This window comes from Nicotiana tomentosiformis, chromosome 4 (assembly GCF_000390325.3).
Source record: "Nicotiana tomentosiformis chromosome 4, ASM39032v3, whole genome shotgun sequence".
NCBI classification, from domain to species: Eukaryota; Viridiplantae; Streptophyta; class Magnoliopsida; order Solanales; family Solanaceae; genus Nicotiana; species Nicotiana tomentosiformis.
Genome location: NC_090815.1, coordinates 103,590,058 through 103,606,262, shown reverse-complemented (window position 1 = coordinate 103,606,262; position 16,205 = coordinate 103,590,058). Strand labels below are relative to the sequence as shown.

At 34.1% G+C, this 16,205-nt stretch overlaps 1 protein-coding gene and 2 long non-coding RNA genes across 4 annotated transcripts; 1 reads left to right on the top strand and 2 right to left on the bottom strand.

The window, feature by feature from the left end:
* Positions 1-1,934: 1,934 nt before the first annotated feature.
* On the bottom strand, positions 1,935-4,874 carry LOC104115043 (uncharacterized). Of its 2 annotated transcripts, none has more exons than XR_011415555.1 (2): positions 2,602-4,874; positions 1,935-2,514 (listed from the first exon to the last, which is right to left on the bottom strand). It is a non-coding gene; the product is annotated as an uncharacterized lncRNA (long non-coding RNA). The 2 variants fall into 2 exon arrangements; XR_011415556.1 differs by having other exon boundaries at positions 3,601-4,874.
* A 3,705-nt stretch (positions 4,875-8,579) lies between these two features.
* LOC104115042 (histone H3.3) lies at positions 8,580-9,715 on the top strand. Its single transcript, XM_009625612.4, has 2 exons — positions 8,580-8,717; positions 9,123-9,715. Exon 2 carries the CDS (start codon positions 9,131-9,133, stop codon positions 9,539-9,541), a length of 411 nt encoding a protein of 136 aa, XP_009623907.1. The 5' UTR covers positions 8,580-8,717; positions 9,123-9,130; the 3' UTR covers positions 9,542-9,715.
* A 4,648-nt stretch (positions 9,716-14,363) lies between these two features.
* On the bottom strand, positions 14,364-14,730 carry LOC138909054 (uncharacterized). The gene is made up of 2 exons (XR_011415557.1): positions 14,597-14,730; positions 14,364-14,519 (listed from the first exon to the last, which is right to left on the bottom strand). It is a non-coding gene; the product is annotated as an uncharacterized lncRNA (long non-coding RNA).
* Positions 14,731-16,205: the final 1,475 nt, after the last annotated feature.

The following is a 16,205-nucleotide window of genomic DNA, read 5'->3' as shown; positions in this document are numbered from 1 at the left end:
ATTTCAAAAATCAGTACTATATGATTGTATCATATTAAGTTGCTTTTATTTGGATTTCACTTATTTTAGCTTGTTTTAGTTGTAGGTATATTTAAATGCGGGAATCGAATAAGTTATGTAGCAAAAAAATGAAAATAGAGCAAGAAACAAAGAAGTTTCAAGATAGCACGAAGTTCCACTTTCACATAGTAAACATTACGGAAGTAGAAAGTAAAGAAGGATTTGATCTACAATATCGAAACGTAAATTTAATTGAAAAACTCGTTGTAATGTCTTCTAGTCTCATTATTATTTTTTGGGTTGTGTTATTATCCTCCACGAAATAGATACATTGTAAAATCATCGCAAATACTCACATATCTTTTCTATTATGCTATCTTAAAATTTTGGGACTTATTCATAATAAGAACTCATTATTTGAAGGTACTATAATCGAATATTGAATTTGGAAAAAAATACTCTAGATTTGAACAAATAACAAGAATTATACTGCATGTTAATTACCCTTAACCATCACCTATGGCCTCACCCAATAACCTTAGGGGTCGTTTGGTTTGAATACCCGGGATAAGTTATGGTGGGATTAGTTATCCTGCTATTATTTTTTATTCACTGTTTAGTATGTTGTATTAAAAATGACATGCATTGCATAATTTCTAAGAAAAAGTTATTTGTTTACAAAAATACCCTCCGTCTTATTTAGCCTCCATCTTCTTGCTCCTTTATCCAATTGACATACGTCAATTTCCAATTTTTACATCAACAAGTATTAAATAATTTTTTGAGGATCTAGTTTTCAATTGTTTAAAATATATCTGATGATTTCTTCTTCTAAATCTTCTTCCTAACCTTAATCCATGTTTCCTTCAGATGTAAGATAGTTAATTACCATGTATAATACTACTGATTTCTTGGTCTTCTCAATTTTCATGGAATGTGTTGTGATTTAAAAAAAAATTCTACATCAGAGGTTCAAACCAAGATCCGCAAGTTGGCCAGAAAGACATAACCAAAACTATAAAATTTAGAGGCATCAAAAACATAGTTAAGCTAAAAAGAGAAATTGAAGAATTGTCATAGTAGTAATATAATTACATATGCACTTACATTTACACTATAGTTAAGCTATTTAATAGACATTAGTTACACAAAAAATATAGCATCCTCGTGCCCACTAGTCATAAACAAAAGAATATGAACATAACCCGAGGTATCAAAAATAGCACTGCAGTTTAACTTTAAAGTTGTTAGTCGAGCAAAAACTATCAAACTAGTGCTACCACATATACACAACTTTACCATACTTCAAAGTTTACCATTGACAACTATGAACATCATTGTTTGGCGTTCAAGTTCACCCATACGTAAAAATAATTTCATCTTTTTGATATCTTCACAGAGAATCATTATAGCTTTGATACGTTCTTGTACAGAGTACAACTCAAATAGAGGAGATTAAAGGATGGAATAAATTTCACCACGAATATCGGATATCGGATCGGTCACGATCCCCAATCTTATCAATCAAGGCACCCATTCTTTTATCTTGACTTTCAATAAAGTTTTTCATAACTTCTGTCATACCCTTAAGAAATGTCTCACTATAATCGTCCACAACCCTTTCTTTTCTTGCTTTTCTCTTTTTCATTGAAATTAGAAGAGGACCTATTAGTATTTCACCTTGTTTATGATTTTGTTGGAATCCTGCATGTTCATTTTCAGATGCTCTAGCATCTTCCTTTTCAGATGCTCCAGTAAAACTAGGTCCAGCATAAGTATTTTCAGTTTCTCCAGTATCACCACAAGAAGCATAAGTATTTCCAATATTACTTAGCATCACAAAAATAAAAATTCATACACTTTACACATAAAAAAGCATATGTATGGAAGTATAAAACTATCAGAAAAGAAACGCTAACTAAACATAAGTAATCTTCACAAAAATCAAAGTAAGTAACTATTTCTTATAATCACAAAAAACTGAAAGTTGATATTCCTTACAATCATACAAAAAACTAAAGAGAAAAATACCCAAACACCACAAAATATAATACAAGCATGGAACGTTTTGAAACGATCAATTGTTTAGACTTGCATTCCACATTGATTGAGCCAACTCACCCCTCCATGTGGTCCACTCCTCATGTGATTCAACAATATTAATGCTGTCATGTTGATACTCCACTTGTTCTTCCATATCAATGTCTAAGGGATCCACTTCCATCTCTCTACGAATAAAGTTGTGCATCAAACAACAAGCACTAATGATCATGTTATGAACCTTAACTGAGTACCACGAATAGCTTATAAGAATTCCCCAACGCCCTTTCAAGAGACCAAATGCTCTTTCTATAACATTACGAGCCCTAGCATGCTTCATATTGAAAAGCACTTCTCGACATCAAGGTGGCGGCTTGTCACCTTGCCAATCCCTTAACCAATATCTATACCCTCTGTAAGGTGAAAGAAAATCGTTTCCATTTGTATATCCTCCATCGCACAAATAATAATTTCCTATAATATAAACATAAAATTTAGTTACTTTTATGTAGCATTCTTTTTGTGATATAACTTGAGTGTATAAGCATATGCATGGCATACCCTCAGGGATTTTCAAACCATTCGTTCGCACTATAGCATCTCGTAATACACAATCATCGGCATTGTGACACTTCGGGCGTTGGATTGGGTTATGTATTGATGCATCATGGTAAGGTTGTCGCTTATTCTTCTAGACAACTAAGAAAGTACGAGAAAAATTACCCGACCCATGATTTAGAGTTAGCCGCGGTGATTCATGTACTAAAGATGTGGAGTCACTATTTATATGGCATTCATGTTGATATATATATATATATATATATATATATATAGAGAGAGAGAGAGAGAGAGAGAGAGATCATAAGAGCCTTCAATATGTCTTCAAGCAAAAGGAATTGAATTTACGTCAGTGGCGATGATTGGAGCTACTGAAAGACTACGATGTTGATATTTTATACCATCCAAGGAAGGCGAATGTAGAAACCAATGCCCCCAGTTGTAGATCTATGGATAGCCTATCATATTTACAACTAGAGAAGAGTGAGATAGCCCATGATATTCATGGGCTAGCTAGTCTTGGGGTTCGATTACTGGATTCAGGTGATACTGGAGTTACTATTCAGGACATGACAACATCCTCTTTAGTAACTGAAGTGAAGGAACGTCAGTATGAGGATCCTGTGCTAACTCATTACAGAGATACAACCCCCCAAAAGGAGAAGACATCATTTGAAATTACAGGAGATAGAGTCCTCAAATATCGAGGTCGATTATGTGTTATTAATGTGGCAGGGATGCGCTAGCAAGTTATGGGGGAAATTCACTATTCTCGTTATTTTGTTCATCCAGGAGCAACGAAGATGTATCATGATATAAGGGAAATATACTGGTGGGGCGAAATGAAGAAGGATATAGCAGAGTTTGTTGCTCAGTGCCCTAATTGTCAGCAAGTTAAGATTGAGCATCATAGATTATCTCAAACTATTAATTTCTTTTCGTATGATTATATTTTTTTAGTTTTACATAAATTAATAGATGCTCAAAAGAAATTTCACATACCTTAAACCGTCTCCATTGATCTTCAATCTCATCTTCAAGCACTTGTTTGGGATTAACAAGCAACAATGGAGCTAGTCTGAGAACTGCTCTCAAGCATTCATTGAAAGCTTGACTTACGCTCCAACCCGAGCTAACATAGTCAACCTTAATTGATCTATTATTCTCATGATGAGCCAAGATATTTAAGAACATTGTTAACTTTTCACTACTTGACATATTTTTACTATTAGTCAAACCTCCAATTTTCTTAGTTAAGAGAACTAAAGTGTGAAAGGAATTTCTATCCATTCTTAACTTATCAATACATGCAATATCACTGTCATGTATGATACAATTCAAATGAGACATAATTTTAGGAATTCGAACACTCATACGATACCTAATCACATGCCTATTTCTATGCTGTCTTATTATAGAATGACCATAAATAGCCATGAAAAGAAATATAAACACAACAAGAAATTGTTGGCACAATATTTCTTTAAGGATAATAACGCATTCAATATCAGACATTAGTTGGTGATCCATAAGAAAACCTAATTTTGCCATTATAAAAATAAAAAAATTAATATACAAAATATTTCAATTAGAAAAAGAAATCTGTGAGCAAAAGTTTATAATTTTCAAGCACATAAAGAGAAACAAATGAACCTAACGAATATCTGGAAAGAGGCTAAACTAAGATTTCATCATCAACATAAAGAGAGAAGGGCTAATAAATGGCAGAGGACAATCCACAACTGTGATTTTCACATGTTACAGCTCTTTCACATATAACTAGTACTCTTTCATATATTTCAGCTCTTCCGACACTACATATTGAGTTTGAAAGGCTATGATTTTCCTCAATTATTTGCTAAATAAAATTCAGCAAAACAATTGCGTAGCATTCACAAAAGAGTTCAGATTTTTACTATTTTGGTAGAGAAGAGGACTGTACCCAAATTATGCAATAGGGAACTTATAAATGATAACAAGAAAGAATAAGAGAAATAGGTTTTGATAGAAGTTTTAACCTTGTGAGAAAAGCAAAATGGAAGATAATGTCAAAGTTGTTCTTCAATCACTACAACATAACTTCTGCATCCAAAGAAGAGAAGAAATCTTCCCGAAGAGCAGAGAAATTTGTAGCGGCGTTGCTTTACCAATGTTGGGTAAAGAATAGGAAAAGTAATGTAGAAAAAGGGTTTGGGGACCTTAGGGCTATTTTGGTGAATTTTGCTATTTTGTCGTGGGATAATAATCCCAACATTAATTATCCCACCTCTTGATAGAGATAAACCTCCTGATAGAGATAAATATAAGGTGGTATTAAATTTTTATACCACCACTAATTTTACGTATCCCTCGCACCAAACGACCCCTTATAGTATAACTATCACTCACAACCTCTTATGTCAATTATAACTATTACTAGCTATCACCTCGTAGCCATCACCATAAATTATTGCTACTGCAATATTTAGAGTTTATTTGACCAAGCTATTAAAAATTACTTATTTTAAAAAATATTTTTGTTCAAAAGCACTTAAGTAGTGCTTTTTGTTCAAAAACTGCTTATTTTGAACAAATTATTTTTTCAAAATTACTTTTGCAAAATAACAATTTGTGTTTGGCCAATTTATTTCAAAAGTACTTTTTGCAAGCACATTATTTCTGGCCAATCTTTTCAAAGTACTTTAAATATCAAATTACCAAAAGGGCCGGTAAAGGTTCTGTAATGACCCGACCAATCGTTTTACTTTTTAAATTCGCGTTCCCCTAATTAAGACTCCGCATATGTACGTTTACTATTTTATGACTTGTGGTAAATGTTGGATTTAGGTTTGGAAGGGTTCCGGTTGAAATCATAATACTTAGTTCCTTAATAGTGGCATATGATGGTCAAGTTTAACTTGAGTCAACATTTTGAGTAAACGATCTTGGAACCGAGATTTGATGGTTCCAATAAGTTTGTATGATGATTTTGGACTTGGACGTGTGTTCGGATCGGGTTTCGGGTGATGCAGGAGCGTTGCGACGCTTAATATTGAAAGTTGGTTTATTGAAAGTTTTCTAATTCTTTAAATTTGGTTTGGAGTAAACTTTAGTGTTAACGAGGTCCGTTTGGGATTACGAGCTAGGAATAGGTCCCTATAGTGATTTATGACTTGTACGCAAAATTTGGTGTCATTCTGAGTAGTCTAACTATGATTCAGCGCGTTCGGAGCTAGTTGAGAAGTTAGAAGTTCATAAATTGATTCAATTTAGTTTTGGGGTGCGATTCTTAGTTTCGTTGTTGTTTTACGTGTTCTGAGAGTTCGAGCAGGTCCGTATGATATTTATTCATGTATTTTGACGGGGTCCCGGGGTGGCTCGGGTGTGTTTCGAACCGCCCGGAGCTAAGTCGAAAATACCATAAATTATTGTTATGTTTTTCCTTCTTTGCGAAGGTGTAGCAGTGGTCGCATTCGTGATAAAGGAATGAGAGTGGGTGGATTTTTTCCCTACGCATTCGTGAGATGGGGAACGCGTTCGCGGGGCTCTAGGCAACTGGACTTCGCGTTCGTGTTCAGGCCTTCGCATTCGCGAAGTGCGAGCCCGGCTAGGGAGAGGGTCAGTCGATGGCCTTCGCGTTCGCGTTGAGGCCGTTGTATTCGCGAGGGGCAGGCCAGCTAAACCTTCACATTCACGAGGCCGGTCTCACGTTCGCGAAGGGCATTTTCCTGGTCTCGACATTTTTGCCTTCGCGATCGCGAGTGCCTTATTGCGATCGCGAAGAAGGAATCACTAAGCAAAAAATATTTTAAAGAAGGGATTTAGGCCTATTTTTCCCATTTCTCACTTGTGTGGTCTGGATTTGGAGCTTTTCGAGAGGGGTTTTCATCAAGCTTTGTAATGTTAGTAGTTTCTATCTAATGTGAGTTAAATACATAAATTATAGGTAGATTTTAATGGGTAAAATGTAGAAATTTTAGTAGTTTGTTGAAAAATTTAGGTTTTGATAAAAAATGAGATTTGACCACGAAATTGATTATGGAATTGGGAATAAATTATATACTTGAGTTCGTGAGGTCGTGGGTAACATTTATCTTCGAAAATTTTTGGAATCCGAACACGTGGGCCCGTGGGCTAATTTTAAGAATCTTCCAAATTGAGTTGGGTAATTACTCTAACCCCCCCCCCCCTCCCTCCCCCACCCACTATTGCCCAGGGTTATTAGATTAAATCCTCTCAGGATAGAACAAAACAATTATTATGCAATACCAGCAATGAAAATTATAGAACTTCACTGAACTCATCAAATGACATTAAATCATACGGATGCTTACTATTTGCTTTGAAAACAATACGGAAATGCAGAGAAGAGAGGAGAGAATATATGTAAATTTGTCCCGAATGGACGATTCAGTTGGTTTGGAGGGGTGTTGTCCACACGGGTGATGGGAGTTCGATCCGCCCTCAATGCCTTGTGGGTCTAAGCCTATCGCACAGGGCTTGCCTAGTGCGGTTTACATCCCATGTGTGGGTTGCAGGGTATTACATAGTATGAGGTTTACCCAGTGCGCACAAAGTGCTCATCCGAAGGGTAGAGGGTGTGACAGAGACTGTAGCGGCTGCGGGTTTTCCTCGGGTTCTAATATATGCAAATTTTATGTTGTTCAATGTCTAAAAAATGAGGCTAATCCGTTGTATTTATAGCCAACGATTTAGGTTTCAACATGTGCCAAGATATATGTTCGTTTGAGAAGGTGTCTGTTCTCCATAAATTAAATTTTTGTTAGGCGCGAATTTGACTGTTGGAAAATTAAATTACCGCCCCAAATTTTAAATTAAAAATTCCTCGAAAAAATATCATAAAATAAAATAAGTAACGGAAAAAATTGGTACAAAAAGTTTATCAAACAAATCAATTGGCCGAAGCCGAATCCGAGCGACGACGACGACGACTACGCGAGGCACCATGTAAGTACGAGGGTTTCTGTTTCCATTTTACGACGAGGGACAAAGTGGCTTAGTAAAAAGAATAGTTCAAATTTTTGTTTTTTTCTCAATTTTCATTCACACCTTTTTATTTTTTTTATTAAATAAAAACTCAACAACTTCTCCCCAAAAGCAGAAGAACAACGTATGTTGTTGCTCAAAAATACTTTTTCATCTTGGCCAAACACCTTAAACTTTTCAAAAAGTATTTTTTTGACAAAAAATATACTTTTAGAAGCTTGGCCAAACATGCTCATAAAATATATTTTATTATACAAAGGATTTAAGTTTTAACACTAAAAGTATAACGAAGCTTCTACTCTATCAATGAAGTTTAATATAATATTAGGTCAATTATTATTTTTTATCAAAATATCAATCTATTTATCAAGAAATTTACTTATAATTATCCATAAATAACCTAACTATGAAATATCTTTACACAATTAATTCAATTTTCAGTTCAAAGAACTTAAACTCTTTACAAATAGTATAGACAAGATCATATAAATAAATATTTTATTTAATATTATTGTGAATATAATATTCAATTATCATTTTATTTTAAATCTTAAATTTGTTGCTATTTAATGAAGATACATTACACATATTTCAGCGTATAAAAAACAAATTATTAATTATTCGTATTTAAATTTAAAATTAATAGCTTGATAATTAAATATATCTAATTCAAACATCTTAATTTTAATAAATAAATAAATGAGATCTATGTGTGTTTGTAACGCAGTCTAATGAGGAAAATTTCCGGTCCGGATGTGTGTTTGTAACGCAGTGTAATGAGGAAAATTTCCGACTTAACGAAGCTTCAATCCTTGAGACATAATATTAACCAATAAGGGAGCGAGTACAGATCGTCATAGATCGTGTCAGAGAAAAACTCCTGATCGTGACCGCTCATTTAATCCCCAGAAAACACAACAAAAGCAATTATCCACCGTCGATACTGTACTTTCATAAAAACACAGTAAAAGAAGTCCTAACCAACTCCGGCTTTTACATGTTCTATAAATAGCATCACACAAGTCTTTCGCATCATTCATCTTATCAAAATCAAAAGTTCCTCTTCTACTTTTCGCAGTCCTCTCTAATTTCAAGCTTTCCTCACCAGCCTTCAAACCCCAAGTAATCTTAAGGTTTGATTTCTTCTTCTTTTCTTTGTTCTTCAATTCTGTTCTGGTTTTATGATTTTCAATTGTTGTTTCTTCGTTTCGATTTTGGAAAATCGGATGTTGTTTCTTCGTTTTAATTACCAGAAGTCCTTAGGTTTTGATTTGGGAGATCTTAGGGTTAGCTCAGCTTCATTGAATTTCCCCCCTTTTCTTCTAGAATCTGAAAAATTGATGAAATTATGACCGTCTTATATGTTATTATTGTGTATCTGGATCTAAACCTAGACTCTAGGAACCCTAGAATTTGGATTTATGTGTGTATATATATATATATATATATATATATATATATATATATATATATTGTTAATGTTCAATCTTATGCTTTGATCCATGAAAAATTAAATTGATTTTGGTTGCTGTTTACAGGAAATCAGATGGCTCGTACGAAGCAAACTGCCCGTAAATCTACTGGAGGCAAGGCTCCAAGGAAGCAGCTTGCCACCAAGGCTGCCCGTAAATCTGCCCCAACAACAGGAGGAGTTAAGAAACCTCACAGATACAGACCTGGAACTGTTGCTCTTCGTGAAATTCGCAAGTACCAGAAGAGTACTGAGCTGTTGATCAGGAAATTGCCATTCCAAAGGCTTGTTCGTGAAATTGCCCAGGATTTCAAGACTGATTTGCGTTTCCAGAGCCACGCTGTGTTGGCTTTACAAGAAGCAGCTGAGGCATACCTTGTTGGATTGTTTGAGGACACAAACCTGTGCGCCATTCACGCCAAGCGTGTCACTATCATGCCCAAGGATATCCAGTTGGCCAGAAGGATTAGGGGAGAAAGAGCTTAGAATGATCTGCTCTGCTTTGTCGTGCTTAGATTGTTGAAGTTTTTTTTAGCGTTTTGTGCTTTTCTTCTTCTTCTTCATATAGGTAGTTTTATTAGAATATGAATGGCTGTGGCATACTGGAAATTTGATATACTCTATTATATAGTCGAATTTAATTGGTATTTCTTTTTTCAATTCATTTGGTGTTCATCTTGACCATGCTATTATTGTTGCTTTGACTGGGCTTAAACCTAAAACGATGCATTATGGAATTGAGCTTTGGTATCCTTCAATACTGGCGGCGTGTTGATGTTCTAGGTTTTGCTATTTTGACACTTCCAAATCTAGGTTTTATGCTCTTGGATCCCCTGTTCTCTTATCTTTTGTAAATCAACACCTTCTTGGTGCTTCCAGTGATGAATACACCTTACGTGCCTCAAATATAAAGCATATTGTCAATGCGATGACTGTTTACGGATAGTATAAGCCTTTTAGCTTTTTTGTTATGTCATCAGACAAGAAATATTAGTAATCAATCTTGATTTGGAGTTACTCGACTTATCTCGAATATAATTATGTGTGAGTTTATGATGTATCAATTTCAGGTGCAAAAAGCGTTAGCTGCTCGTGTTCTTTCCTTTTTAATATAAAAAGTGTTGAATGCCAAAGATTTGGTTGTGCATGTTACATCTAACTTTATTTTGTTTATCTGATGATATTTGGAAATCAACGACTTCTAGACATATGGTACAATTTTCGCATTCTTTCTTGGCTATAATATTCTTGTGAATTCTTTTTCTTGACAAAAGATGAAGTCATGAAGCCACTTCTTTTCATTTAAGTATGTGCTAAACTGAATTTGGACAGAAATCCTAATTTTGAGTTGTTGAATAGGATTGTTTCTATCTATACAACTGTGCTTTTAAATGATTTTTTGATTTCTCGGGCTTACATGTAAGTTCTTTTAGGAGATGATAGTAGTTGTTTCGGTGAGATGACGTTTAAAAATACAGTTGAGGTTCTGTAAAGAAAGGGGGAAAACTTTGGAGTTCCAAATGGATTCTATAAAGGCACAAGATATTAAGGCTGACGCTTTTGATGCAATAAATAGAATGTGTTTCATTCGATGATCTTTGGATGGTTGAATGCTTTCACATGATATTTTTTTCTAATCTTTGAGTGTTTGAGTTAATAATATTAATATGCTAGATAACAAGGCCAATGTGTTAATTAATTAAGCTCATCTTGTAACAATAATGTGACGTTTAACTTGAATGTCGAAGATGTTTTAGGCACACTAATAGATTAACTGTTTGATTATATCTTACCTTAAAAAAAAAAAAAGGAAAAAAGAAATAGACAATATCTCACAATGCTATTTTCAAGCCAATTTGGTATTAGCATTGTAATAATTTTTTTCTCCTGTTTTGCATGCCTATATTGTACTAGCACTCTGTTCTAATCTTATTATTGTTAATAGTGGTCCTCTTTTTTAAAGGAAATTCCCAGCTTGGTTTCTGAGTGGAAAAGGTTATATATGCTCAAACACGATTACATAAGGAAGAAAACTTTGAGCCTACCTTCCCCAAAACAATTCTTAAAATCTAATATCATGAAGGACTCCATTTACATTCCTAACTTAGACATGTATTCTTGTTATTAATTAGTTTTTAAATATAGTAGTATATCCTTTTTGCTGTTTAGACCTGAAAGATGATAATTGCAAGCAATTTATCCATCCTTAACAACCCTTTAACCTCTTCAGACAGCTCCCTCCAACTATGTACTACTTATAAAAATACCTCATTTGTAGGGAGGTAAGAAGTTGATAAACTTTTCTTCCTTTTATATTCATTAATTAATCTCATGACCACAGTGACCATGGTAAAAGAAATTCAAATGGCCAATTGAAATTTTGTTTACCAATCAAACTTTTGTATCTCATTAAGGGTGTAACTTTTGACATATACATATACTTCAGGGGAATGCATGTGCTACAGTCAAAGAGTGCAAGAGTAAGTCCTCCTAAAGTTGGGGTTACTCTCAAAATTTGCTGTGATTGTTCTAAGAAGCCTGAAAACGATTACTTTAATTTAAAGAACATCCTATGTGTTCCGTCTGCAACATGTTATAGTCATACTTGCACAGTTTAAAAGCAACATGTCGCCTTCATTTAATTAATCTATTGCAAGATGCATTATATTGAGTTTAAATTTTTTGTTTTTCATTCCATTTGTATCTTTTGTTGTTGGTAAAAAGAGGAAGTTACATTTTACATTTTCTATTAAGTTCTTTTCTTTTTCCAGTGTGCTCCTGGCCCCTGCACATATGCCAATTATTGGACTGCTTATATCTAGTACATACATCTTTAAAGATTGACAACTCTATTTTTTTTTATTGACAACTCTATTAAAAAGCAAAAAACTCTTTTGGAGAGAACCAATTGAACACACTGTTCAAGCAAAACATAGTTAATTATTTCTGGAAGAATTTGCAAAATAAAATATCACAAGCGGTGCAGGCGAGTTTTTTTTACCACATTTATCACCCACGATCCCTACGACACAAGGAGGACATAAAACTCAAAAATACTTCTTGATCTACATTGTTTCGCTTTTCTTTTGGCCATTAATTATGAACTACTCGAAAAACATTCTATTTTTTTAACCACATTTATCAGCTACGAGACATAAAACTCAAAAATACTTCTTGATCTACATTGTTTCGCTTTTCTTTTGGCGATTAATTATGAACTACTCGAAAAATATTCTATTTTTTTGACCACATTTATCAGCTACGATCCCTACGACACAAGAAGGACATAAAACTCAAAAATACTTCTTGATCTACATTGTTTCGTTTTTCTTTTGGCCATTAATTATGAACTACTCGAAAAATATTTTATTTTTTTGACCACATTTATTACGAGATATAAAACTCAAAAATATTTCTTGATCTACATTGTTTTGCTTTTCTTTTGGCCATTAATTATGAACTACTCGAAAAACATTTACGTAGAGGGAGTAAAGTCTGAGTGTTACTTTTTATAAATTATTTTGAAAATATATTTTCTTCCTGCCTTCTTATAAGAGACAAATTTACCTTTAATAATCATTTTTAGTTAAGATTAATGTTCAAGTGAATAATGACACCAAGCATTGCAAAATAGATTAGAACCTTTACTGATTATTATCTTTTCAACACGCTTTTATTGGAACATAAATCGAAAAGTAGACTTTTTCTAAATAAGCTCATTATTTGTACTATAGGTTCTTAAGTTGACTTTACTGTGTTACTTTCTGAATGTGTTCTAATTGTTATATTAGGCAATTCTTACTCTATAGATGTTCCATAAGAAAAATGACAAGTTGCACTAGACCAACTCAAATCGACATTAATAAATGAATGCGTTCTTCAATTACATATTGTTTGGAAATTTATCAAATAGTGGAAGTACCAAAATATTTGATTTGAAACAAAAGGAAAATTGAACTGGAAACAAATCAACTGAATAAGGAGATTCAAATTCACGAATCAATTGTGCAGTGTAAGTCAATAGTTAATGGGAAAAGGACCAAATATACCCCACCACTTTGGTAAATTATTCACGTCTACCATCCGTTATACTATCGGGACATATTTACCCTTACCATTAGCAAAACTTTTTAAAAATACCCTCATCTAACGTAATGCATCAAATTAATAAAATAATCATTTTAAAAAAATTCATTAACCCATAACCCGTTAAACCTATCATATAAAAATACGGTACCTAGATTTCTGAGACGTCTTAACACATTTTATTTATTTAGAGAGAGACCGAGAATAATAGTGGAAGTAGGATTAGCAAGAATTTATATTTTTGGTTCTTAGTTGTTCATGGTGGCGTTAGGATGTCATGTTATCACTTTTGGTTGTATTTTTTGTAGTTATAATATGGCATTCCTTTGTCTACTGCCATATTATACAAACCGAGAATATGAATATATGATTGTCGGTATTTTTATGTCTTTCACGTCTTAAATTCAACAAATGAGTACGAAGGAGAAGACTAATTTGTAAGGAAGAAGTGCAGTAAATAAAAAAGATTTAACGGGTTATTAATGAGTTTTAGAAAAATAGGTACTTTTTAAATTTGGTGGCTTTCCGTTAGGTGGAGGGTATTTTTAAAAAAAATTAGCTAACGGTAAGGGTAGATGTGACCCGATAGTATAACGAAGGGTAAACGAACAATATACCAAAGTAGATGGGTATATTTGGCCCTTTTGGACAAAAATAAAGAAGACAGAAAGCATTGTGCGCAATTCATTTTAGATTAAGGTGATTAATTAAAAAAAAGGAATTGAAATGCCCTTACTAGTTCATTCCAAGCTAATCTGAATATTATTTGGAACACTAAACTCGTAGAATGTTTCTAATATTCGTTTGTTTATCTACAAGTACATGTTTTCCTTCTCAAATCAACAATAAATCTTTTCACACCTTCTTCTATTTTACATCCATATTGACCATTCCGCATAAACTGACATCTCCCAGAAAGTTCCTTGCTCTCTTCTAATATCAACCTAGCCATAGGAGATATGTTTGATATCTAAGTTTCAACAAATTTTAACATTTTAATATTTTTAGTCATTATTTTTCTTCTAATTTCCTCCAACATAGTGATAATTGATTTGTGCCTAGGAGCTAAAATCCAGGAGTTAAAAGTCTCACACGTATTATTTTTAACAATGTCACACTTGGCATGCTCTTTAAAGTATGCTATACACCATGTTTCTTTTCTGTATTTTAACAAGTCTTCACAAATATGCTTATCAAGCTTATCAAGTTTTGCCATCTCCTCTTTTAATTTGACTTCATAACCTGATTTAGTACATCTCTAAAATTGCTTTCTCCTCTCCTCTCCTTTCCAGTGTTGCTGCAAGTTGGACCAGATGTGTCTTGCACACATCCTGTACTCACAGTCAGGTAGAAGTTCAAGTATAGTTGGCACAAGCCCCTACAAACAAGAATAAGACATTTAGTGAATAGCATATAAAACAACAGTTAAAATTAGGATAGAATAAACATCACAACCTTCTGCATATCTGACAGCACAGTAAGCCCCCGTCCACTTCCTAATTGAAGATCTTCTATCAGGTAATTAACCAGATATGCTTGGTCTCCTGGTCTAAAACAGCCCAGGCAATTGGAAACATTTACTGGTTTCCATTCCTGCCAACTGCAACTAACAACTCACCCTTACAAGCACCATTCATAAAACAACCATCAAAACCAATTATTCTTCTACATCCTTCCAACCAACCCCTCCTAAAAGCATCAAAGCACACATAGAAATAAACAAATGTAGTTTTTCCAGGACTCTACCAGTTCTTACCCAACATGAGCTGCCAGAATTGGTTAGTTTGATTTGATCAGCATAATTACACAACCTAGCAAATTCTTGTTTCCAGTCACCCATAGACTCTTTCATAATCTTTTGCATTACCTTATGACACACTGTTCTACCAACATAAAAGCCTAATTTTTCTCTACATAGCTGAAGTTCCCAAATCTTCATATAAGGCTGTTTAGTAATCTCATCATTGAATTTATTTGTAACAAACTTAGAGGTACACAATTTGTTCTTGTTTGAAGTGTTGCATTTGTCCACAAGGTGATAATTTTTCACCATAAAGTCACCCGAATCTCTGTCAAGTGCAGCATACAACAACCAACCGCATCTCTTTTCTATGCATGTTACTCCCACTCTTTCCTTTTTATTAGGTTTTAGTATCAACTGGATTTTGTATTCAATAGCATACTTTCCACAACTTTCCTAAATTCTACAACATTCTCAAATATCATCCCAACTTCAAATATAGCCACAACACAATCATCATCATACCTTAGCTTACTAATCTTTCTTCTAGCAGGTAGATTAACACCCCTAACAGCTTTAGGATCTAACTCATCTCTACTGTCATCACTATCTGCCTTTGAACCATCAATAAAATGCTCATCACCCCCTAACCTTCCTGTATATCTAGCGGCCTTGTTCCTTCCAATTGTCTTCAAAGCCTCTATCAATTCCAGCTTCTCCTAGAGGTATTTCATTCTTTGCAACAACTTTTTTTCTTTGGACCTTACTCTTTTATTTACTCCTTCTTTCTTCCCTAACATATCTCAACTCTTCATCAACCTCTGAGTCATCTTCTTCAGGAATACCATCTTCTTGTGAGTCACAGCTACTTTCTAGATCTGTTTGAGCCCCATCCACATTTTTCTAAGTAGGTTAATTACTCTCATCAACTACACCAACATCAACCCATTCATTTTCTTCAGTTAATCTAGGGCTGGCAAGTGGGCAGGTCCCGGGCCTAAACGGGCCAAGTGGGCCAGTCCAAACGGCCTTGGGCCGGTCCCAAATTAAATGGGCCAAAACGGACCAGGGCCTAGACGGGCTTTTTGTATGGACCGGCCCGGGACCGGGACCGTTTGGTCTCGGACTAAACGGTCCCGGACTAAACGGGCTAAGTGGGCCCAACATATTTTTTAAAAAAAAAATTAAATAGATATTAGAGACAAAAGGATGATAAAAAAAATATCTAAGGCAATGCTTTGTAAATTTTATTATAGAATTGTGACCTAAATTTTATTTAACATCCTAAATTTTAATATTCAATATTTAATATCGAATATATAT